This window comes from Salvelinus alpinus, chromosome 18, assembly GCF_045679555.1.
Source record: "Salvelinus alpinus chromosome 18, SLU_Salpinus.1, whole genome shotgun sequence".
Lineage (NCBI taxonomy): Eukaryota > Metazoa > Chordata > Actinopteri > Salmoniformes > Salmonidae > Salvelinus > Salvelinus alpinus.
Genome location: NC_092103.1, coordinates 11,365,894 through 11,392,182, shown reverse-complemented (window position 1 = coordinate 11,392,182; position 26,289 = coordinate 11,365,894). Strand labels below are relative to the sequence as shown.

Here is a 26,289-nt window from a genome sequence, read left to right as displayed (position 1 = left end):
GGAACATTTCAAGAACTTTGAAAGTTTCTACAAGTGAAGTCGCAAAAACCATCAAGCGCTATGATGAAACAGTCTCTCATGAGGACCGCCACAGGAAAGGAAGTCCCAGAGTTACATCTGCTGCAGAGGATAAGTTCATTAGAGTTACCAGCCTCTAATGAACTTAGAGGCTGGTAACTGGTAACTGGTAACTGGTAATTGCAGCCCAAATAAATGCTTCACAGAGTTCAAGTAACAGACACATCTCAACATCAACTGTTCAGAGGAGACTGCGTGAATGAGGCCTTCATGGTTGAATTATTGCAAAGAAACCCCTACTAAAGGACACCAATAATAAGAAGAGACTTGCTTGGGCCAAGAAACACATGCAATGGACATTAGACCGGTGGAAATCTGTCCTTTGGTATGTGTGACGGAGAAGTCCATCCCTGCCCATGGGCAGTGTTTGGTACACCAACACACACACACACTCATCGCGCCTCCCTGCTCCGTTATCAGCTACGTTAGCTTGTGTGTCGACCCACATTGTTAAAGTAGCTGTCACGGCGGACTACCTATCCCAAACCTGGTCGCTTCAGGAGAGGAGGAAGGTACCTTCATCCACTCCTGAAGCGACCAGGTTCGGGATAGGTAGTCCGCCGTGACATTTTCTTTTCCTGCCTCGCGACGGACACAGAACCTGAAGGGCTGGAGCTCCAGATACCACCTGGTCACACGAGAATTCCGGTCCTTCATGGTCTGGATCCAGGTCAGGGCTCTGTGGTCTGTGTGCAGGTCAAATTCCCTCCCAAGAGAAGCTTAATTAATTAGTGCTTGGTATGTTCTGATGGGAGGGGCTTCCCCTACAAAAGGAGCCTCTCTTTCAGTTCAGAGGGGGGGACCATTTTGGATTGTGCCGTTGATGGGGTAGCATTGTTCTCAAGCTGTCCCCATAATGTATACTTTGGATGGCAGTACTGTTGTTTTTCTTCCAGATTCACTCTGTGAATAAACACCTTTGCACAGAAGTACTTTTGCGGCTCTGCCATCTTTTTAGTTGATAGAGGTTAGGTTTCAGCTTAGCCTTCTGGCCTACTCTACGTGACAGGATGATAAGTCCAAATATGAGATTTTTGGTTCCAAACGCTCTGTCTTTGTGAGACGCAGAGTAGGTGAACGGATGATCTCCGCATGTGTGGTTCCCACCGTGAAGCTTGGAGGAGGAGGTGTAATGGTGTGGGGGTGCTTTGCTGGTGACACCGTCTGTGATTTATTTAGAATTCAAGGCACACTTAACCAGCATGGCTACCACAGCATTCTGCAGAGATACACCATCCCATCTGGTTTGCACTTAGTGGGACTGTCATTTGTTTTTCAAGGACAATGACCCAACACACCTCCAGGCAGTGTAAGGGCTTTATGACAAAGAAAGAGAGTGATGGAGTGCTGCATCAGATGACCTGGCCTCCACAATCACCCGCCCTCAACCCAATTGTGATGGTTTGGGATGAGTTGGACCGCAGAGTGAAGGAAAAGCAGCCAACAAGTGCTCAGCATATGTGGGAACTCCTTAAAGACTGTTGGAAAAGCATTCCAGACAGATGAAGCTGGTTGAGAGAATGCCAAGAGTGTGAACACTTTTTTGGTTACTACATGATTGCATATGTGTTATTTCATAGGTTTGATGTCTTCACTATTATTTTACAATGTAGAAAATAGTAAAAATAAAGAAAAACCCTTGAATGAGTAGGTGTCCAAACATTTGACTGGTACTGTAGTGGGGCAGCGGTCTAAGGCAGTGCATCTCAGTGCTAGAGGCATCACTACAGACCCTGGTTCGATCCTGGGCTGTATCACAACCGGCCGTGATTGGGAGTCCCATAGGGCGGCACACAATTGGCCCAGCGTCGTCCAGATTAGGGTTTGCCTGGGGTCGGCCATCATTATAAATAAGAATTTGTTCTTAACTGACTTGCCTAGTTAAATAAATGTTAAATAAATATATATATTTTTGTTTAAGCACAAAACAATTTAGACAACAGGGATCTTGATCCAGGAGGGGATTGATTGTCTCTGCTGTAACCAAGAAGCTTGATCTTGACATCTAGCCACTTACCTACTAGCAAGTTAGCAAACCAAATGCATAGCTGGCTAGAGCCCTGAGCTGGATATAACTGATCTGACACATCTTAGATAGTCAATGTATAGTTATAACACACACCCCTGCAGCCCCCACAAGATGATATTGAAAATCATACCATCGGTTGTCTAAATACCCCGGTATAGGGTATAACGCTCAAGCCTACACACACTTTCTCTCTCTCTCTCTCTTGCACACACAATATCACTCACTCACACTCACAGAGGTTCATAATCTCCCACTCATTCACTTAGTCACGGATGCACGCAGGCACACACAGAGACACTTCCAATCTCTGCTGGACTCTATTGGTCCCATCTTCATGCTTGGTTCGCTGTCTGTCAGAAAACGCTTCACTCGATCAGCCTTCAACGTCCCAAGTTGACTGACTGAAAGGTCAACCGTTGTGATCCATAAAGGTAGCTCTATAGATCTCTACATGTCTGGCTCTGTTATACCTCTATATTATGTCTATATATTGCCCTGCATAAAGGTAACGAGAGGGTTGCCTCCCTCCACTTCCATTAGCAACATCTCTGTTTCTGGAGCACACACAGATTTAGATCAGCCAATCATAAAGTTTCCCTCTCAAAGATCAGCCAATCTAGTGGTTAGAGTGTTGGGCCAGTAACCGAAAGGTTGCTGGATCGAATCCCCAACTGACAAGGTAAAAATCTGTCGTTCTGCCCCTAAGCAAGGCAGTTAACCCACTGTTCCCCGGGTGCCAAAGACGTGGATGTCGATTATGGCAGCCCCCCACACCTCTCGGATTCAGAGGGGTTGGGTTAAATGCGGAAGACACATTTCAATTGAAGGCATTCGGTTGTACAACTGACTAGGGATTCCCCTTTCCCAATCATAAAGTTTCCCTCTCAGAGATCAGCCAATCACATAGGTTTCTTTTCAAAGAGATAAAATAGCCATCACTGGGTCTGTATGTGTAATGGATGTGAAATGGCTAGCTAGTTAGCGGGTACGCGCTAATAGCGTTTCAATCAGTTACGTCACTTGCTCTGAAACCTAGAAGTAGTGGTTCCCCTTGCTCTGCAAGGGCCGTGGCTTTTGTGGAGCGATGGGTAACGACGCTTCGTGGGTGACTGTTGTTGATGTGTGCATAGGGTCCCTGGTTCGCGCCCGGGTCGGGGCGAGGGGACGGACGTAAAGTTAAAACTGTTACATATGTTCAGACCAATACTGTTGTTTCATATAACTGACAAGCATATGCAGTATCCTACTAGGGCTGTGACAGTAATTGAATAACCGTGTAACTGACAGTTATGGACGAAGACTATCATGAAAATAAAATAACCATCAAAACCGTTTAAATAGGCCTACATTAGTTTAGGATTTTTTAAGTGTTTTTTTTCTTTATTTTAATGTAGATAAACTTGACTAATGTTTATTGGCAATTGTTTTGCTAACTTAGTCTGTGTATTAAATGTTATACATCTCCTCTTCTTTCCAAATGTCCTTTAATGCTCGGGCAGCTAATCAGCTAGATGTGCGGGGTGTGGAGCGCTATAGGCTATGGCACTTAGAGAGTTAATTTAGAGCTATAGAACGCACCCTGCAATGATGAGATAGATGTTCTTCTTTGTTTTTTGTTTCATTATCTCGCTGTCATACTGTGTTCAACCATGTACGATCTTACCTATCCGTCTTGTTTCAAGAGGACCACAATGGAAACAAGACCCAGACTTTATGGTGTGTTATCCTCCATGATTTGACTAATTTACACATATGGCTTTTTGACGTTTTATGTGTGCTTGTGATCGAATTTATAAACGAAACACTTCAGTAAAAAAATATTTGATTTATACAATGCACATTTTCAGGCCTTTAATTAGCTTATGTTGTGTAAAAATCTTCCTCTTCAACCTGGCATGGTATAATTTGATAAGGAATCTTTTCTCAATTTATAGACTAATCAACCCTAATCAGGCCCGGCCCTAGCCGAAATGCCGCCATAAGCAAGACCCCAAAAATGGCCTGCTCCTATCCCTGCAAAGTAGAACAGTAGCCTAGGCTATACAGTTTCAGCCCCCAATGAACTTTTGTGAATGCCCGTGTGGTAGCCTAGCATTTGTAAAACAGGCTATTTACAGTGTATCTCTGTCATTTGGTCACATTAATTTCTGTTGAGGCATGTATTAATTACAGTCATTTACCGTTCTCATTCTCAGAGTGGAAATGTTGTCTGCAGAGTTCACAACCTGCTACACTTGTGAGAAACACGTTCTGGTTTATTGCATACCGTCATTTACGTGCTCCACGTGAGCAATGAGCATGTGTCTGGTTTCTCTGTCCTGTTGTTGACGTAGCGCGCGCCTGAGCAAGCGTTGAAGTACCTCACAAATGTCAAATGTAAGAAAGTACCCAACTGTGCTTTTCAGTCATTTTTTCTTCACCTCACACAGTAAATCAGCGAAGTTTTTTTTTCTTCATCCATTCAAATTATAATAGTTCCTCACAGTATTTAATAAAATCTTTACAACACTCTTCCCTTCCATAATCAGTGTCGCTGATAACTAGGTTATGGACATGATGCGTGTATTGGTTTCTATTTTAATGATTGTACATTTCGTCTTCATACTATAACATAGCTGTCCCTGTCATACTTTCCTTGTCAATTCATTATATTATAGCCTACTTTCAGTAATGCCTAAAGTAGGCCTAGTGTTTTAATACGTTTTAAGGAAATTAGAATATTTGCTCATGTCTGACATACGCTGGTGGCTTTGACGGGTGCTTTTACTTGGGTGTGCATGTGTGAGTTTCCTAAAGTTTCCAGAAAGTTTCCTAAAGTAGCATGTCTGGACTCCTTTAATAACAATCAAATGTTGTCATGATTTAATATTGTAAAATACCTGTTTTCAGTAGGCTACATTATTTCTCTCATTACGGCGTCCTCTCTTTGAAGAATATATTCCAATGCCACTGCTGTCGAATGACCGCAGCAACAGGGTTTGTGACGTTATGCAAATATTTCGGGAAAAGTGGGATAAAACCCATAGGAATGGTTTTGTGCTTCAAAATAGGATCTGTATTAAATGTTTTTATATGCAGAAAAGCCAACAGACAAGAACAAGGTAGGCTTATATGTTTATTTTGACTCCGTTAATGTTGTGTCTATACGAAAATGTGACAGATTTGCCAACCTGGCATTTCTTAATTGAATGATTAATATTTCATAATAATAATAATAATCATAATGTAATACCATGATAATACGGAAGTGTTATGACTTGTTTCAAATAGGTTTATTAATAAGCATATCCATGTAAACAAGTGTACAAACAAAACTGATGACCTCCCCTTTAATGAATGGTTATATCAGTGACGTGCACATTGGCCTGGCCAATTACATTATTATAACCTTAAATTCCAAGACGTCACAGCCCCAAATCCTACATATGAGTGTGTACAAGTAATGTAATGTTCTGGTCAGCCATGCATGGTCAACACACAGCCAAACTGACGCTGTGACTCACACTAACATGTGCATGATTACATCACAGCCTGCGGGTGCAGAGGAGAGGGAGGGGACGAGAGGCAGTAAGAGCATCGCAGCACTTAGAACAGCGTGTGTTAGAATAACATTGACTGTCAGTTTGAGTTTGAGAGAGAGAGAGTGTGTGTGTGTGTGTGTGTGTGTGTGTGCGTGCGTGGCTAAGCACCCTCCACAAAACTAAAACCACTCCACCAGCGTCTCTATTTTTTAGTGATTTTTAGAACATTTTTATAACCTCATTACATTGTAGCAGATGCTCTTATCCAGAGCGACTTACAGTACTCAGCGCATACATTTTCATACTGGTCCCCCCGTGGGAATCGAACCCACAACCCTGGCGTTGCAAGCGCCAAGCTCTACCAACAGCTACGGAAGCACCTCATCTGAGCCCTCTTCAAGAAGGACCTGTTTAACTTCTCCTTTTAGCCTCTGCCCGCCTTACTAGGCATCCCACCCTGCCTGGGTAGTGTTATTGGTAGGGCAAACACTAAGTGTGAGCGATAGGAATTAGGGAGGGTTACTAAGGGTTCATTACTAGATTAGGACAGTAGAACAGTAGGAATGGCTCAGTTCAGATCTAACTGGAAACTACACCCACAGTCATTCACACTCACAAAGCAATTCACTCCACAGATTAAGTGTGTGCGTGTGTGTGCCCCTCTAATCTGTTTCCCTGCAGTCATCAGACTGACCATCTGGAGCATACAGACACAGCTTGCCTGGCTGGGTCACTATGTCCAGAGAGAAGAGGGGGGTGAGGAGATAGAGCCAAAGGATGACAAAAAAAGCTATATCGACAGAGAGATAAAGAGGGGACGGATGAAGAGAGCGATGAGGAAGAGAGCGGTAATACCAGAGATGTCCTGAAAGAGGGCAGTAGAGAGCAATGGATCGATTGGAAGAAAGAGAGTGAAATAGAGAGAGAAGAATGAAGAGTGAACAGAGAAAGAGAGAGAGCAACAGAGGGACAGAGGCAGATGGATGGAGAGAGGGAAGAGTCCAACAAAGTGACCAAGGGACTGAGAAAAAGATGTAAGAGAGAGAGAGAGAGAGAGAGAGAGAGAGAGAGAGAGAGAGAGAGAGAGAGAGAGAGAGAGAGAGAGAGAGAGAGAGAGAGATAGAACAAGAGATGATCAGGAGTATTTTATGCATGACTGGGTCTATGTGGTGACCAGTACTCATACATCCATGCTGTAATACTCAAGTGAATATGAAGTACAAGACCCTTGGGCTATGCACACAGACACACATGCGCGTGGCCGTACACACACACACACACATACACACACAGCTTACATAAGCACACGTATGACCACATTAAAGCCTGCTTTGCATCGGCGATATGACAAGCTGACTTTTCACCAGAGCCCTGCCCCCTTTTCCTCACCTGAGCCTCCAGCGCTGTCTTCTCATTGGTTAGCTGCTCCACGGAGTGGGTGGTCCTCTCTGACGACTCAGCAGCCTGGGAGAGGGGACATGTTTAGTAAACATATCAAAATTCTAGAATTTAGTTTGATCGATAGCTAACTTTTGATTAAAACTATCATTTTACATCTAAACGATTGCTAAATCCACAAGAACGACTTTTCCAAAATGTTACGAAAATTGAATTAAATAATGTGTTGATGTTAATTAATTAAGCATTTTGGTACGTTAACTTATTTAATTACGTAAACATTACATGAAAGAGACGCCTCGCTGCATTTTAAAGCCACACGGGTAAAAGTTAGCGACGTTCGTGTGCGCGCGTGTGTGCGTTAGTCATATATTCATGTTGACATCGTTAAGCTACAGCTTCAGCCTCAGAGATGTAGCTCGGGTTCAGCGGGACTGGATGAAAGAACATACTGTGACCTTTGCGTGTCGCAGCTGCTGTTTTCATGCCTACGTCACGCTACAAACATTGCATACACACGTTTCTTTACCTGTTCACATACAGGCACACACACATTGGATAGAAACACCATCTTCTTCATTATACACTCCAAAACACACACACACACACACACACACACACACACACACACACACACACACACACACACACACACACACACACACACACACACACACACACACACACACACACACACACACACACCTGCGTCAGTCTATCCTGAAGCTCTTTCTCTTTGCGTTGGTTCTCTTCTCTCTGTGCCTCCCTCTCTTTTCCCGCCTGCGCCACTCTTTTCTCCAGCTCTGCAACAAAAGCCGTAGAGATAGTGTCACTTTTCATAATGCATCTTTACCAGCACCTCTCATAGGGCCGGTTTCCCGAAGCCAGATTATGCCTACTCCTTCATTCAAAATAACTTTCAGTGGAAAGTTTCTGTTGTATGTCTGTTTACCATGCATGGTTTGTGCCATCGTCGTGTTGTCTTTCTCTGCAGCGTCCAGTTTCTGTCTCTGAAATGGTCAAACAAACAAACAACTTCACAACAAACTTCACTAGAGAGCAATAACATTCTTTCTCCATGAGCTACACATGGAAGGATAATGACTCTCGTCATCATGACTGTGTGTGAGTGTGTCTGTCTCTGTGTGTGTGTGTGTGTGTGTGTGTGTGTGTGTGTGTGTGTGTGTGTGTGTGTGTGTGTGTGTGTGTGTGTGTGTGTGTGTGTGTGTGTGTGTGTGTGTGTGCACGTGTCTCACCAGGCTGATTAGCTGCTGTTCCAGGGAGATTTTGTCCTCCTCCACAGAGCGAAGCTGTTCCTGCCTGTTGTCCAGCTCCACACTAATTTCGCTGATCTGGAAAGGGGAAGACAGATGGGAGACATTCTAATGTCAAAAGGGATGCAAAACCAGAAAAACCAGAGGACTGTAAATGCAAAGACTATGGGTATGACCGGGCTGGAACAAATGCCTGCACAGACAGGCTGGAACCAAAGCCGGGCTGCAATCTAAAGCCTGGACAAACAGCAGGCTAAGACTGAAGTCGCCCATCCCTGGGAGAGTGGTTAAGGGGATGTCTTTTTAACCAGTACTATAATTCCCCCTACCTTCTTCTCCTGGCACTGGGCCCGGGCCTTGAGGTCGCTGAGCTCCTCTGGTGACAGCGACACAGCACCCTCTGTCTGCTGGGAGGACCGTAGTCTCAACTGCAGCTCCACGACCTCTCTCTCCAGCTCCATGATCCTAGACCGCTCAGACACTGTGGCCACCTGGGGAGGGAGGGAAGAGAGGAGGGAGAATGAAATTGGGGAATGAAGTGGGGAGAGAGTGGAGAGAGGGCCAGTCCTAGCCCCTCCATCTTCTTTGATGTAGGACTGAGCAATACAGACAAAAATACATATCAAAATGAATCCAATCTAATTTATTTACAATATGAAAAACAGTATCAAGGCAATGTAAGAGTGTGCAGTTGAGACTCAGGCATTAGTGCAGCAGCATGAGAACAGCTTTTTGTTCCAGAGGGTTTGGGGCTTGCAGGGGAAACATTGTGGAATGCTGTGGCCAGATGATTGTGGACATCGATATTGCAAAATAACTAGACAATATATCGCGCACAGCCATATCGTGATTAATGATTAATCCACACTACATATCACCCAACCCTACAGTGTCCAGAACGTAAAATACCGTTAGATCCAGAAGTATTACCCGATGATGTCGGATATATGATGCCTATGATGGTATTACCCTAGTGTCCTCTAAGTCCCTCTGCAGTTTGTCAGCTTTGGTCTTTTCAAACAGAAGGCTCTGCTCAAGCTCCTTAATGTGGGCATGCTCCAGTTTGGTCTGCGTCTGTTAGTCAGAGAGAGGAAGAGGAGGAAGAGTAGAACACACCAACACCAGCATCACATGCCAGCTCCATGCCACACACAAGGATAGCAAACGATGATGTCATAGCAGAGACCAGAAAGCAGGAAGTGCATATGAGAGCCAAATGTTTAATTCCAGTGGGTTCTATTCTATTCCAATGATTCTATTAAGCCAAATCCTCAATGACCAGACCCATATAAAGAGACATATAGGGCATACGGTGGCATTTGAGACCGCCTGAATCTTATAAAAGCCTGAATCTTATAAAAGCCTGAATCTTATAAAAGCCTGAATCTTATAAAAGCCTGAATCTTATAAAAGCCTGAATCTTATAAAAGCCTGAATCTTATAAAAGCCTGAATCTTATAAAAGCCTGAATCTTATAAAAGGACTCTAACCCTCTAAAGTTCACCTCTATGAGACTGAGCCCCACCCTAACTACCTCTGTTTGGGTCTTTGGTTGGTTGAGTCACAGAAGTACAGAGTTTTGCTAACTAGCCTCCATGTTGGCTCCAAGAGTTACATGAAGATAATGTTCTAATCATTCTAAGCATTTGTCTGGCAACTTGGATTCATTGAGTTTGCCAAACTCTGTCTAGTGTATTTATGGATCTGCCTGGATCTATTTTAAGGACCGCTCCATCTGGTGGATTCGGTTCTCTCTTCCCTTTGGTTCCCAGTGCACAAACACTTTCTTGACAAGATCTTGCCATCGGTGACATCATCGCTTTAACCTTCTTTCTCTTCTGTAAGCGCCAGAGGGAGGTAGAGAGAGAGAGAGAGAGAGAGACAGATGAAGGCTTTGTGACATCACCCTCTTCATGAGCAAGGGGAAGAGAGGGTGCGGAGGCGAGAGACAAGATGAAAGGATGTGAAAAGGCCAAGAAGAGATGAGAGAGCTCTAAATAAGAAGGCGTTGGATGGAGAAAAAAATGAAGTAAAAACAAGAAAGTAAAAATCGAATCAAATTTGATTGGTTGCGTAGACATATTTTTTGCGGGTGTAGCGAAATGCTTATTTTCCTAGCTCCAACAGCGCAGTAATAGCAAACAATAAACGAAAATCAAAAAAATTTAAAGAAAGGAATTAAATATTACAATGAGCAATGTCAGCATAGCCGCGGGAAGTAAGGCAGCACCCCCTGATAAATATATATATATATATACACTACATGACCAAAAGTATGTGGACACCTGCTCGTCGAACATTCCAATTCGGCGTTCCAATTCATCCCAAAGGTGTTCGATGGGGTTGAGGTCAAGGCTCTGTGCAGGCCTGTGAAGTTCTCCCACACCAATCTCGACAAACTATTTCTGTATGAACCTCGCTTTGTGCACGGGGGCATTTTCATGCTGAAACAGGAAAGGGCCTTCCACAAACTGTTGCCACAAAGTTGGAAGCACAGAATTGTCTAGAATGTCATTGTATGCTGTAGCATTAAGATTTCCCTTCACTGGAACTAAGGAGCCTGAACCATGAAAAACAGCCCCAGACCAGTATTCCTCTTCCACCAAACTTTACAGTTAGCACTATGCATTGGGGCAGGTAGCTTTCTCCTGGCATCCGCCAAACCCAGATTCATCCGTTGGATTGCCAGATGGTGAAGCGTGATTCATCACTCCAGAGAATGCGTTTCCACTGCTCCAGAGTCCAGAGTTCAAATGCTGACATTGCTTCCAGAGGCAGTTTGAAACTCGGTAGTAAATGTTGCAACCGAGGACCGGCAATTTTTTATGCGCTACGGTCCCATTCTGTGAGCTTGTGTGGCCTACCACTTCACGGCTGAGACGTTGTTGCTCCTAGACATTTCCACTTCACAATAACAGCACTTACAGTTGACCATGGGCAGCTCTAGCAGGGCAGAAATTTGACGAACTGACTTGTTGGAAAGGTGGCATCCAGGTTGAAAGTCACTGAGCTCTTCAGTAAGGCCATTCTACTGCCAATGTTTGTCTATGGAGATTATGGCTGTGTGCTCGATTTTCTACACTTATCAGCAACAGGTGTGGCTGAAATAGCCAAATCCACTCATTTGAAGGGGTGTCCACATACTTTTCTATAAATAGTGTATATATACTATATATATATACTGTATATGTTTACATTTTTTATTTTACAAAATGAGTGAACTGGGCCTTTATTACTCCTGTATGAGCGGACAGAAATAGTCATCAGCAGCATGGAGAGAAAAGATTCTCTCAGCGGCAATGAATGTCAGAGTCCAGAATATAAATACAAATGTATATGATGGTGTGTAGAGACATTATGGACAGTATATGAATAGAAAAGGTGTGTACAGCAGTAGTTATATAGGATGAGCCTTGACTAGAATACAGAATATACAGTGCTTTCAGAAAGTATTCACACCCCTTGACTTTTTCCACATTTTGTTGTGTTACAGCCGGAATTTAAAATTGATTCAATTGAGATTTTGTTTCACTGGCCGACACACAATACCCCATAATGTCAAAGTGGAATGATGTTATTATTATTATTTTTTACAAATTAATACAAATTAAAAGCTGAAATATCTTTAGTCAATAAGTATTCAACCCCTTTGTTACGGCAAGCCTAAATCATTTCAGGAGTAAACATTTGCTTAACAAGTCACATAATAAGTTGCATAGACTCACTGTGTGCAATAATAATGTTGAACATGTTTTTTGAATGACTACCTCATCTCTGTACCCCACACATACAATTATCTGTAAGGTCTCTCAGTCGAGCAGTGAATTTCAAACACAGATTCAACCACAAAGACCTGGGATGTTTTCCAATGCTTCGCATAGAAGGGCACCTATTGGTAGATGGGTAATAAATAAAAAAATCAGGCATGAATATCCCTTTGAGCATGGTGAAGTTATTAATTACGCTTTAGATGGTGTATCAATACACCCAGTCACTACAAAGATACAGGCGTCCTTCCTAACTCAGTAGCCGGAGATGGATCAACAACATTGTGGTTACTCCACAATACTAACCTAATTGACAGAGTGAAAAGAAGCAAGCCTGTACAGAATAGAAATATTCAAAAATATGCATCCTTTTTGCAACAATAAGTAATAAATATTGCACCAAATGTGGCAAAGCAATTCACTTTTTGTCCTGTATACAACGTGTTATGTTTGGGGCAAATCTAATACAACACATTACTGAGTACCACTCTCCATATTTTCAAGCATAGTGGTGGATGCATCATGTTACCCGTATGCTTGGGGAGTTTTTCAGGATAAAAAGGAAGCGGAATGGAGCAAGCACAGGCAAAATCCTAGAGGAAAACCTGGTTCAGTCTGCTTTCCACCAGACACAGGGAGACGAATTCACCTTTCAGCAGGACAATACCCTAAAACACAAGGCCAAATCTACACTGGTGTTGCTTACTGAGAAGACAGTGAATGTTCCTGAGTGGCAAAGTTACAACTTTGAATTAAATCTGCTTGATAATCTATGGCAAGACCTGAAAATGGTTGTCTGGCAATGATCAACAACCAATTTGACAGAGCTTGAAGAATTTTGAAAAGAATAATGGGCAAATGTTGCACAATCCAGGTGTGGAAAGCTCTTAGAGACTTACCCAGAAAGACTCACAGCTGTAATCACTGCTAAAGGTCATTCTAACATGTATTGACTCAGGGGGTTGAATACTTATCTAATTAAGATATATTATTGTTTTATTTTTCATGATTTTTATTCCAAATTTTAGAATGTGTCTTCCACTTCGACATTACAGAGTATTTTGTGTAGATCGTTGACAAATAATTACAATTAAATCCCTTTTAATCCCACTTTCCAACAACAACATTGGCATACGAAGTGGGTAGGCATACGAAGTGGCATACAAAGTGGGTAAAACAGTATGTAAACATTATTCAAGTGACCAGTGTTGAATAACTATGTACATAGGGAAGCAGTCTCTAAGGTGCAGGGTTGAGTACCAGTTGGCTAGTAACAGTGGCTAAAGTTCAGGGTAGGGTACTGGGCTAGTAACAGTGGCTAAAGTTCAGGGTAGGGTACTGGGCTAGTAACAGTGGCTAAAGTTCAGGGTAGGGTACTGGGCAGAGGAAAGTGGAAAGTGGCTGAAGAAATGATAATCGAGCAAATGAAATAGCAAAAGAAAACAAATGAATGAACTCATGAATGAGTGAATTGATGAGAGCTCAGAAATGAAAGACATTAAAGAAATAGATGATCAGATGAATAATTGAATGAATGAATGAACGAAAGAATGTGTGGATAACTAAAATAATATCATCAGGCCCACTGTGAATACTTTTATTAATACAGCAGCAAAAGCCACAATCAAAAGCGGAGTTTTGTGAGGACAAAGAACTCACCACCATGCCAACATATACACTGTAGTGGGTAGAGAATAAGGGTAAAAAAGAAGCACATCCTCAAACTGCTGGAGCTACTGAACCAGAACTTCGACAGAGTAGAGGAAATTTACCAAGTAGCTATATTGAGGAGAGACTATGAAAAAGATTTTCAGCTAAACAATTGGATGAGAGTGAGAGAGCTTCAGGTAACCAATCAGATGAGTGAGAACTTGAGCTAACCAATGAGAGATGACGAGAGAGCCCTGGTCAACTGGTGAAACTATATTTTATACTGATGGATTCTGGGTTCTGACTCCTAAACTTGAAATAGTGTGAATTATCAGGTATCCTATTGAAATATTGAGTGCTATGGTCTTGAGAGGGTCTACACCAGAAGTTAATGGTTATCTGTAGGAGGAATGTATATGGTGGAGGCAATTAAGCTTGGAATGTACTGAGTGCAGGGAAGACGATCACATGTTGGCAGGCACTGATAAGGGTGGAGAGCTGTGGATTAGTGAGGAAGGGGGTTGAGGTCAGGTCACGTTAAGGGAGAAGGAACAGTTTATTGCCCGTATCACTTAATTTCCTGCCTAGCAATAAAGATGTAATGTTTAGAGAGAAGGAGGAGACTCCACCCAAATTGGGCTATATATACTACCACTGGTGGAAATATGTCTTTGTCTGGTGCAGCTGTATTGACCCAATGGGTGAATAAACTTGGTTTAAGCTTTACTAATCGTCCTTGATGTTAATAGGTTCATTTATAACCTAACAATACACACCCAGCATTGTACTCTGAGCGTATAAAGGGTGTGGCGTAGAACAAAACGTTGAGTCATGACAGTACAGATGAGGGAATGATGTACATGACAGACCAAATGAAGTAGCTGATCTGAAGGAATTCTGCATCAGTGTTTCATTCGGGGTTGAAATATGAAAGGTGTAACAACTGTGTAACACCATCACATCAGCTCTACGTGGTATTTCACTATCTCAAATAACACTGTCTGGGTTCTGTTAACAGGTGTGTGTGTGTGTGTGAGAGAGAATCAGAGTACTGGGTCACTTGTTTACCTCTAGGTCACCTTTAGTGATGCAAGCTTCCTCCACAGTGAACTGCAGGTCTTCCACTTTCCTGTCAGACAGGTAGAAAGAGTCATCCTCTCCTCCAACATCCCAGGCTCTATCCCATACCAGGCATCTAGAGTCATCCTCTCCTCCAACATCCCAGGCTCTATCCCATACCAGGCATCTAGAGTCATCCCCTCCTCCAACATCCCAGGCTCTATCCCATACCAGGCATCTAGAGTCATCCTCTCCTCCAACATCCCAGGCTCTATCCCATACCAGGCATCTAGAGTCATCCCCTCCTCCAACATCCCAGGCTCTATCCTATACCAGGCATCTAGAGTCATCCTCTCCTCCAACATCCCAGGCTCTATCCCATACCAGGCATCTAGAGTCATCCCCTCCTCCAACATCCCAGGCTCTATCCCATACCAGGCATCTAGAGTCATCCCCTCCTCCAACATCCCAGGCTCTATCCCATACCAGGCATCTAGAGTCATCCTCTCCTCCAACATACCAGGCTCTATCCCATACCAGGCATCTAGAGTCATCCCCTCCTCCAACATCCCAGGCTCTATCCCATACCAGGCATATAGAGTCATCCCCTCCTCCAACATCCCAGGCTCTATCCCATACCAGGCATCTAGAGTCATCCCCTCCTCCAACATCCCAGGCTCTATCCCATACCAGGCATCTAGAGTCATCCTCTCCTCCAACATCCCAGGCTCTATCCCATACCAGGCATCTAGAGTCATCCCCTCCTCCAACATCCCAGGCTCTATCCCATACTAGGCATCTAGAGTCATCCTCTCCTCCAACATCCCAGGCTCTATCCCATACCAGGCATCTAGAGTCATCCCCTCCTCCAACATCCCAGGCTCTATCCCATACCAGGCATCTAGAGTCATCCCCTCCTCCAACATCCCAGGCTCTATCCCATACCAGGCATCTAGAGTCATCCTCTCCTCCAACATCCCAGGCTCTATCCCATACCAGGCATCTAGAGTCATCCTCTCCTCCAACATCCCAGGCTCTATCCCATACCAGGCATCTAGAGTCATCCCCTCCTCCAACATCCCAGGCTCTATCCCATACCAGGCATCTAGAGTCATCCCCTCCTCCAACATCCCAGGCTCTATCCCATACCAGGCATCTAGAGTCATCCCCTCCTCCAACATCCCAGGCTCTATCCCATACCAGGCATCTAGAGTCATCCTCTCCTCCAACATCCCAGGCTCTATCCCATACCAGGCATCTAGAGTCATCCTCTCCTCCAACATCCCAGGCTCTATCCCTAACATACCAGGCATCTAAAAACACCAATGGTTTCCAAACGATGCACTTAAAAATACTAACATAGAGGACAATATTGACCTAACCAACCCATAAAACCCCTCCATCTACTACAATTCTCATTTACCCTCCCTCACACACACACGCATACGCACACACACACACACAGACCCCACCACCCACCTCTTCTCTTCCTCCAGTTGGTTCAGAAGCTCCACCTTGTCTCTGTCTGCTGTCTCCACCAGTTCACGCAGTTGATCTAGCTTAGCCTCCATCTCCATAGCATACTAACACACACACACACACACACACACACACACACACACACACACACACACACACACACACACACACACACACACACACACACACACACACACACACACACACACACACGCCATATTAATGCATTGACATGGTTTGCTATAGGTCAACAACATAAACCATGTGTGGGAGACAGATATTCCACGCGTATTGTATTTTTCTGTGTGTGTTTGTGTGTGTGTTCTCTGTGCTTTCTCCCCTCACCTGCCCCTGAACCTTCGTGAGCAGTGACAGTTCCTGCTGCACCTCCCCAGCATGGCTGGTTGCCTTGGCGACCTCCCCGCGTTCCATGTCCCTCTCGGCCAATAGCTGCTCGATGTGCTGCTGCTTCTCCTTCAGGGCTTCCTGTAGCGCTGTAGTGCCAGAGATCTTACGAGCATACCGCGAAGAGGTCTCGGTCAGCTAGGGGGGGAAGAGATAGAGAGGACACACTCAGATAAGACGGACACAAGTGGAGAGAGGAGAGAGCAGGGAGAAGATAAAGAACGCTCTGTGTGTGTGTGTGTGTGTGTGTGTGTGTGTGTGTGTGTGTGTGTGTGTGTGTGTGTGTGTGTGTGTGTGTGTGTGTGTATTTTCAGTAGCGTGTTTGTGTGTGTCTTACCAGGCCAGAGCGGCTGGGTTTCCCACTAACAGAGGAGGTGACAGAGCTCAGGGAGCTCAAGGAGGAGGCGCTAGGACTCCTCTTCATGGTGGAGTGTCTCCGTGAGGAGGCCTTGGATTTAGCCAGGGTGCTGGGGAAGCCGATACGACTCACCTTGTGGACCGGCGCAAACAGGCCGTACCGCGGCAGACACTGGAAATACCTGGAAACATTTGAAAGGGATATCAGAGGATGTCAAAAATCCAGAACACACCTGAATCATATGAGAAGGACAGATTCTTAATACGTATAATTTTTAAGACTTTCTCTATACAGGTCAAACTTTAAAACCACTGAATTTCATGACACTTGAATATTTAGAGAAGGACATGTTTTTAATCGTTATCGTTGTTTTTAAAATACTTTTTCTACAGGTACAGCTTTAACCACTGATAATAAACCTGTGTGTCACATATCTAACCTGGATCCAGCCACGGCTCCATCATTCTTCCCAAGTGGTTCGTCCAGCTCCACTCCACACCACTCCCCCTTGGCAAACTCTGTCTCCCCCATGAACCTCACCACCCCCGACTTATTACCTCCAACCTAGAGAGAGAGAGAGAGAGAGAATGACGGAGAGACAGATAGAGAGGGAGGTGGTAGAGAAGGAACAAGAGCTGTGAGCTGACACACACAAACACACAAACACACACTCACCAGCACGCGGTCTCCCAGTCTCAATTCTCTTCTGGTCTTCTTGGCTGAGTCTGTCTCAGAGAGGTTGGACACTGACCCACTGCCCGTCATGGTTCTGCTCAGCGGTGTCTTGGTGCTGTTACCAGTGGTATTAGCAGCCCCAGCAGCAGCAGCGGTAGGGGAGTTTGCCCCTGTCTCGCCAGGGTTAGGCTGCCCACAGTTGGCCTCCATCTCTGGCATAGCCGTCTTGGTCAGCTTGGAGGGGCGTGTGAATATTCCTCTGCCGTCCTCGCACTGGAAGTACTGGACCCCCGCCACCGACCCGTCATTCTTTCCGATGGCCTCATCCAGGACGATGCCGGCCCACTGGCCTGGGGCAAACTGCGTGCCCCCCAGGAAGTGGACATATCCTGGCTTGTTGCCGTTGACCCACACCTTCTCCCCCACCTGGTAGTCCATTTCTCCATCCTGGGTGGGAGACTTCTCAGGAGGAACAGGCTTTGGAGCAGCTGGAAAAACAATCATCATCAGCAGTAGCAGCGACAACACACACACACACACACACACACACACACACACACACACACAATGAGCCCTGCGGCTGATTCTTACTAGAGGAAGGGGAGGTGCGTGTTGGTAATCCAGTTGGCCTGCTTATCTTGCTGGGAGGCTTGATTCCGCTGGGCTTGCCTGTGCTCATGGTCCCTGCTTGGTCCTGAAGAGGCTATGGGCTACTGGAGCAGAAGCTGGGTCTGGCCTCTTGTCAGGATGGGGGGGGCTAGGCCTTCCTGCCCCACCACCTACTTTGTTCTGCTCCACCTTGAGGCCGAGGCCTGAGAGACACAATACACATAATAGTTCTTAATAGATTTCATTTGTATTTCATTAAGTTCACAAAAATGACATGTAATTCATTATGAAGTAGTATAGGGTTAGGGAGAGAAGAGAAAGAGAAAGAGAGAAAGACAGACAGACAGGGAGAGAGGGTGAGAAAGGTGAGAGAAAGAGAGAGAGAAAACAAGAGACAGACAGAAATAGGGTGAGAGAGTGAGAGGGGGAGAGGGGGAGTGAGAGAGAGAGAGCGAGAGAGTGAGAGGGGGAGTGAGAGAGAGAGAGAGAGAGAGAGAGAGAGAGAGAGAGAGAGAGAGAGAGAGAGAGGGGAAGAGAATGAGAGACCCCTGGCCCCTAGCCAGGAAGCAGCATGTCAGTTTAAGGCCTAATACACAGTTGACAGGAAGTCAAGACATTCCAAACCCACCCAGCAACACTTCACACTTACAGTGTACACACGCACAGGAAACAGCATCATTATAACTCCATTATAATTCAAGACTGGTGCTTGTTTCTGTACAGGCCTGACTAGTGACTAAGAGCTCCAGAATGACATGACTAAATGGTCATAAACAGAGCAGAGAAGAACAGCCATCCTCTATGTAGAGATGTCTCCCGCCCCATCCCTCATCCAGTCAGGGTGTAGCTGGGAAACATTGGCTACTTGTTCCTTGTCTTCCCTATGGGCGGGGACACACTATAGGAACTGTGTGAATTTCTGGATGCAGCTCAACACGAGTTTGACCATCGTCACATCCAGTGATGTAGAGGTTTTAGAAAAATGGTGGGTAAACTGATCGCCGTTCGCGATGAACAAAGTAACAGTCCTTATACTTTCTAGGCCTTTTCCCGCAAAAGGTGGGTAAACTGTCGCAAAAGTAAAAAAGGTGCATCAACTTTTATTATCGAGTTATCCATCCATCTTCTAATGAACAGCACTTATTTGCTGACTTGCTGCACCCTCGACAACTACTGTGATTATTATTCTTTGACCATGCTGGTCATTTATGAACATTTGAACATCTTGGCCATGTTCTGTTATAATCTCCACCCGGCACAGTCAGAAGAGGACTGGCCACCCCTCATAGCCTGGTTCCTCTCTAGGTTTCTTCCTAGGTTTTGGCCTTTCTAGGGAGTTTTTCCTAGCCACCGTGCTTCTACACCTCCATTGCTTGCTGTTTGGGGTTTTAGGCTGGGTAAGAAGGGCTATATAAATACATTTGATTTGATTTGATTTGGTGCCAGAACAATCATCACACATCAGCTATGACTGTGGCGGGTGTGTGACTGTGTGTGAAGAGGGTGTGTGACTGTGTGTGAAGCGGGTGTGAAAGGAGTGACGGTGCACTTAATGGGGCCACATTATTAATGAATTATTACCCAGCCAGTATTACATGGCCATGGATGGTAGAATAAGGGAACAGCAGGAGACTCTAGGGAGAGAATTGCCATGGGTACTTTCTGAATATTATCACAATGTCTAGGTCTACCGGGTCTTTCGAACTGGCCCAATCAATTCAATTCATTTCTAAATTCAAGTCCTAATATCAAAATGCAGGTTGAACAACAAGGCCAGTCTGGTCTGGAGCCAGCCAGGTGAAAAAAGAAGGCCTTGCCAGATACGTGGTGACGTACCCAGGGACGCTCCTCCCCCTCGGGGTGTCAGACCAAAACAATGCGAGCATGATGCTGTCTCTGGCTGCTATTAACTCTCAGTAAAACGACTCTTTCCAGATCGTAATAAAACGTATTATAACACATTAATATAGAAACGAAGCCAAGTTAACTGTTACTTTTCAGCGAATCTTGCTGATGACCATAAATAGTATAGTCAAATAGATAGACCGGTTCAAGTAATGACTGAGGATTAAGGAATGGTTGCTATTGTTGCTAGTCAAATATCTAGCTAGCTGACTAGAGCATCAGTTGCAGGACAGCTTTACTGAGGATAAATGCAGCTTGCCTTTGCTGAGCTCACCTGTACACGAGCCAGTCTCTCCAAGTAGGTGGATTTCTCTCCACATCCCTGGCTTCCATAATACGATTAGTAAACCAGTCTTCGTGGCTGGAAGCTATCAAGCTATATGGCTCTTGACTGATATAGCAGAAATGCTACTTCTAATAGTTTTCTATTAGCTGGTTAGTTGCTGCTAGCTAACCAGCTGGTTAGAACAGGGGAGTAATGACAGATCCTGGTCTGAATGTGACGCTCGCTTGTCTAGCTGACACACCTAGGGCAAGCTCTGGCAAAATCAAGTAAACTGACTCGCAGCAACTTGATTGAACAGTTTATCTTTATTGAAAGCACGTAATATGTTCTCATCCACTTATGTATTGTATTCGAGAATAAGAACGTAATTAGAGATAATAACCAGCTAGATACCTAACCCGCTACGCATTTCTGCTTTGGACCAGTGGGTGTAATTCCCGATGCCTTCCTTCCCTGCTGTCCCTCCCTGTCGGAATTTCAGATAGTGACTAGCTATCTAGGCAGCTTTCCCTTGCATCAAAAGGAAAACAAATGGGGATATGAGTGGTATATATAAAACAAATATTGATTACCTGAAGTGTAGTCGACAAATCACTGTTTTGATCGAAGCGATTAAAATAACTGCAACAGTACGCCCGTTAATTCCCAAACCCTGCCCAGCACACTGATGTATAATAAGAACGGCCTAGCATTGTGAACATAGCGGCATTAAGGCCAGGTGATCATACGGCTAATTTCCAAAATAAAAGTCCCCCTGAAAATGTTTTACTTATTAACTGCAGTTACTGATTTAAAATCACAAACAATATTGTCAGGACGCCCACTCCAGTAGAAATGCACTTTTTCGAGTAGAAAGACGATGGCCAGGCTTACTCATGTTGCCCAATGATTTAAGTAAATAAATCATCGTTTTAGTCAAAGTAAACCTATGATATATTTGGGCTTTTAGTGATATATCCAAACTGCCCACTTCCTGCAAATCCGTGTGAATGCAGTGTCTTTTCCTATGATATGCAATATACACATTCTTTTTAGTTTACCTTTCGTTTCAGGGCTGGGTTTTATTTTAATGTTACCACCCACCAGCATGGAATTATTTATTCATCAGAAATAGCTGCAAAGTTATTCATATTTCTGAGCCAAACAGCCTTGTGTCCACTTGTCTGCCTGAGCCATGGAGCAAATACAAATTGGGGGGGGGGGTGCAAAGTCTTGCACCTCTACTTTTCTTTACCAGAAAATTCTCATAATACATAGGATAATTTGTCAATTTTCACTTATTTTTGAGCTAGTCTGTATTAATATGTATATATACAGTGTTTTCTCTTTTTCCACATTTTGTTACGTTACAGCCTTATTCTACAATTTATTAAATTGTTTATTTCATCAATCTACATGCAATATCAAATAATGACAAATCAAAAACAGCTTCGAGTCTACTTGGGTAGGACGCTACAAGCTTGGCACACTTGTATTTGGGGAGATTCTCCCATTCTTCTCTGCAGATCCTCTTAAGCTCTGTCAGGTTGGATGGGGAGCGTCGCTGCACAGCTATTTTCAGGTCTCTCCGGAGATGTTTGATCGGGTTCAAGGCTGGAACACTCAAGGACTTTCAGAAACTTGTCCCTAATCCACTCCTGCTTTGTCTTGGCTGTGTGCTTAGGGTCGTTGTCCTGTTGGAAAGTGAACCTTCACCCCAGTCTGAGGTCCTGAGCACTCTGGAGCAGGTTTTCATCGAGGATCTCTCCGTACTTTTCTCCGTTCATCTTTTCCTCGATCCTGACTAGTCTCCCAGTCCCTGCTGCTGAAAAACATCACCACAGCATGATGTTGCCACCACCATGCTTCACCTTAGGGATGGTGCCAGGTTTCCTCCAGACATGACGCTTAAATAAAAGGCCAGTCTAAAATGTGCAGTTTTTGTCACACAACACAATACCACAGATGTCTCAAGTTTTGAGGGAGCGTGCAATTGGCATGCTGATTGCAGGAACATCCACCAGAGCTGTTGCCAGAGAATTTCAAATTAATTTCTCTACCATAAGCCAAGTACATCCAACCAGCCTCACAACCGCAGACCGTGGGTAACACGCCAGCCCAGAACCTCCACCTCCGGCTTCTTCACCTGCGGGATTATCTGAGGAGGTGCAGAGGTGTATTTCTGTCTGTAATAAAGCCCTTTTGTGGGGAAAAATGTCATTCTGATTTGCTGGGCCTGGCTCCCCAGTGGGTGGGCCTGGGAGGGCATACGCCCACCCACTGGGGAACCAGGCCCATCCATGGCTGCGCCATTGCCCAGTCATGTCCATAGATTAGGGCCTAATGAATTTATATACACTGATTGATTTCCTTATATGAACTTTCACTCAGTAAAATCCTTGAAATTGTTGCATATTGCATTTATATTCTTGTTCAGTATATACATTACCAGTCAAAAGTTTGGACACACCTACTCATTCAAGGGATTTTCAAATGATAGTCCCACTAAGCGCAACCAGATGGGATGGCGTATTGCTGTGAAATGCTGTGGTAGCCATGCTGGTTAAGTGTGCCTTGAATTCTAAATAAATCATAGATAGTGTCACCAGCAAAGCACCCCCACACCATCACACCTTCTCCTCCATGCTTTACTGTGGGAACCACAAATGCGGAGATCATCCAAGTCTCAAATTTGGATTCATCAAACCAAAGGACAGATTTCCACCGGTCTAATGTCCATTGCTCATATTTCTTGGCCAAGCAAGTCTCTTCTTCTTATTGGCATCCTTTAGAGGTGGTTTCTAAGTAGCAATTCGACCATGAAGGCCTGATTCACGCAGTCTCCTCTCAACAGTTGATGTTGAGATGTGTCTGTTACTTGAACTCTGTGAAGCATTTATTTGGGCTGCAATCTGAGGTGCAGTTAATTGTCGATTTCTGAGGCTGGTAACACTAATAAACTTATTGTCTGCATAAGAGGTAACTCTGGGTCTTCCTTTCCTGTGGCGGTCCTCATGAGAGACAGTTTCATCATAGCGCTTGATGGTTTTTGCGACTTCACTTGAAGAAACCTTCAAAGTTCTTTAAATTTTCCGTATTGACTGACCTTCATGTCTTAAAGTAATGGTGGACTGTCGTTTCTCTTAGCTTATTTGAGCTGTTCTTGCCATAATATGGACTTGGTCTTTTACCAAATAGGGCTATCTTCTGTGTACCCCTCCTACCTTGTCACAACTGATTGGCTCAAATGCATTAAGAAGGAAAGAAATTCCACAAATACATTTTTAACAAGGAACACCTGTTATTTGAAATGCATTGTAGGTGACTACCTCCTGAAGCTGGTTGAGAGAATGCCAAGAGTCTGCAAAGCTGTCATCAAGGCAAAGGGTGCCTACTTTGAAGAATGTAAAATATGAAAAAAAATTATGATTTGTTTAACACTTTTTTGGTTACTACATGATCCCATGTGTTATTTCAAAGTGTTGATGTCTTCACTATTATACCTACAATGTAGAAAATAGCAAAAATAAAGAAAATAGTTTGGCTGAGTAGATGTGTCCAAACTTTTGACTGGTACTGTATATATATGACCACTTTAGAAATTGTATAATTGCATGATATGATAGCATTTTGCAAACTTTATCCCCCTGTCGCCCCAATATGAATGTTTTTTTACCACAAGGTTTTTCTTCACTACAAACTCCACTGCTTTGATTGTTAGCTAGAAACCACAAGTGTCTATCCAGATAAAGAAAAGGCACCTGCGACAGAAAATTCAAGGAACTTATAAAGTCGGAAGCATACATACACTTAGGTTGGAGTCATTAAAACTCGTTTCTCAACCACTCGACAAATTAATTGTTAACGAACTATAGTTTTGGCATTCGGTTAGGACATCTACTTGGTGCATGACAGAAGTAATGTTTCCAACAATTGTTTACAGACAGATTATTTCACTTATAATTCACTATCACAATTCCAGTGGGTCAGAAGTTCACATACACTAAGTTGACTGTGCCTTTAAACAGCTTGGAAAATTCCAGAAAATTATGTAATGGCTTTAGAAGCTTCTGATAGGCTAATTGACATAATTTGAGTCGATTGGAGGTGTACCTGTGGATGTATTTCAAGGCCTACCTTCAAACTCAGTGCCTCTTTGATTGACATCATTGGAAAATCAAAAGAAATCAGCCAATACCTCAGAACAAAAATTGTAGACCTCCACAAGTCTGGTTCATCCTTGGGAGCAATTTCCAAATGCCTGAAGGTACCACGTTCATCTGTACAAACAATAGTACGCAAGTATAAACACCATGGGACCACGCAGCCGTCATACTGCTAGGAAGGAGATGCTAGAGATGAACGTACTTTGGTGCGAAAAGTGAAAATCAATCCCAGAACAGCAAAGGACCTTGTGAAGATTCTGGAGGAAACAGGTACAAAAGTATCTATATCCACAGTAAAACGAGTCCTATATAGACTTAACCTGAAAGGCCGCTCAGCAAGGAAGAAGCCACTGCTCCAAAACCGCCATAAAAAGCCAGACTACGGTTTGCAACTGCACATGGGGACAAAGGTCGTACTTTTTGGAGATATGTCATGTGGTCTGATGAAACAAAAATAGAACTGTTTGGCCATTATGACCATCGTTATGGTTGGAGGAAAAAGGGGGAGGCTTGCAAGCTGAAGAACACCATCCCAACCGTGAAGCACGGGGGTGGCAGCATCATGTTGTGGGGGTGCTTTGCTGCAGGAGGGACTGGTGCACTTCACAAAATAGATGGCATCATGAGGGAGGAAATTTATGTGGATATATTGAAGCAACATCTCAAGACATCAGTCAGGAAGTTAATGCTTGGTCGCAAATGGGTCTTCCAAATGGACAATCACCCCAAGCATACTTCCAAAGTTGTGGCAAAATGGCCTAAGGACAACAAAGTCAAGGTATTGGAGTGGCCATCACAAAGCCCTGACCTCAATCCTGTAGAAAATGTGTGGGCAGAACTGAAAAAGCGTGTGCGAGCAAGGAGGCCTACTAACCTGACTCAGTTACACCAGCTCTGTCAGGAGGAATGGGCCAAAATTCACCCAACTTATTGTGGGAAGCTTGTGGAAGGCTACCCAAAACGTTTGACCCAAGTTAAACAATTTAAAGGCAATGTTACCAAATACTAATTGAGCGTATGTAAACTTCTGACCCACTGGGAATGTGATGAAAGAAATAAAAGCTGAAATAAATCATTCTCTCTACTATTATTCTGACATTTTACATTCTTAAAATAAAGTGGTGATCCTAACTGACTTAAGACAAGGAATTTTTACTAGGATTAAATGTCAGTAATTGTGAAAAACTGAGTTTAAATGTATTTGGCTAAGGTGTAAACTTCTGACCTTAACTGTAGATAAAACAGTAGAGTAGGAAACCGCTGTATAGGGCTGTAATGTAGGCCTATATGGAATATATCAATTTTCGTCAGCGGTGATAGTAGATTTCTGCCGAAAAAAGTATCTAATGCGGCCACTCTCTATGGTATGACACTGGAACTTATTAGTAAAGGGTCAGAGGATTCTGAAATGCCCCCTTTTATGGTGACAACTTCTTTGGTTTAAATAATAAGGTAGAAATGATATGTGTAGAGTTATAATAATAAATCGATTCTGAGGGTGCAACAGTTCAAAACCTCAGGAGTCAATAGCCATGCATTTCATAGCCATGCATTCAGAGGTTGAAACAGGAGGTCTGGGAAAAAGAGACACGCAGAGAGAGAGAGAGACACACAGAGAGAGAGAGCGGGGGTCAAAACATCAAGTCCGGGA

At 43.9% G+C, this 26,289-nt stretch overlaps 1 protein-coding gene across 2 annotated transcripts in view; it reads right to left on the bottom strand.

The window, feature by feature from the left end:
* Nucleotides 1–21,186, bottom strand: part of LOC139543712 (CAP-Gly domain-containing linker protein 1-like) — a 36,766-nt gene extending 15,580 nt beyond the window's left edge. Inside the window, exons 1-14 of one of the 2 annotated variants that reach the window (XM_071350061.1) lie at nucleotides 21,066–21,186; nucleotides 18,285–18,505; nucleotides 17,694–18,181; nucleotides 17,458–17,582; nucleotides 16,998–17,199; nucleotides 16,601–16,798; nucleotides 16,256–16,359; nucleotides 14,786–14,846; nucleotides 9,270–9,374; nucleotides 8,630–8,791; nucleotides 8,283–8,378; nucleotides 7,979–8,036; nucleotides 7,732–7,829; nucleotides 7,018–7,092 (exon numbers count right to left, since the gene is read on the bottom strand). In XM_071350061.1, coding sequence (XP_071206162.1) covers nucleotides 7,018–7,092; nucleotides 7,732–7,829; nucleotides 7,979–8,036; nucleotides 8,283–8,378; nucleotides 8,630–8,791; nucleotides 9,270–9,374; nucleotides 14,786–14,846; nucleotides 16,256–16,359; nucleotides 16,601–16,798; nucleotides 16,998–17,199; nucleotides 17,458–17,582; nucleotides 17,694–18,181; nucleotides 18,285–18,372 — 1,860 coding nt within the window. In that variant the 5' untranslated portion in view covers nucleotides 18,373–18,505; nucleotides 21,066–21,186. The remainder of the gene's footprint in view (nucleotides 1–7,017; nucleotides 7,093–7,731; nucleotides 7,830–7,978; nucleotides 8,037–8,282; nucleotides 8,379–8,629; nucleotides 8,792–9,269; nucleotides 9,375–14,785; nucleotides 14,847–16,255; nucleotides 16,360–16,600; nucleotides 16,799–16,997; nucleotides 17,200–17,457; nucleotides 17,583–17,693; nucleotides 18,182–18,284; nucleotides 18,506–21,065) is intronic. The other variant, XM_071350062.1, reaches the window with a different exon arrangement.
* Nucleotides 21,187–26,289: the final 5,103 nt, after the last annotated feature.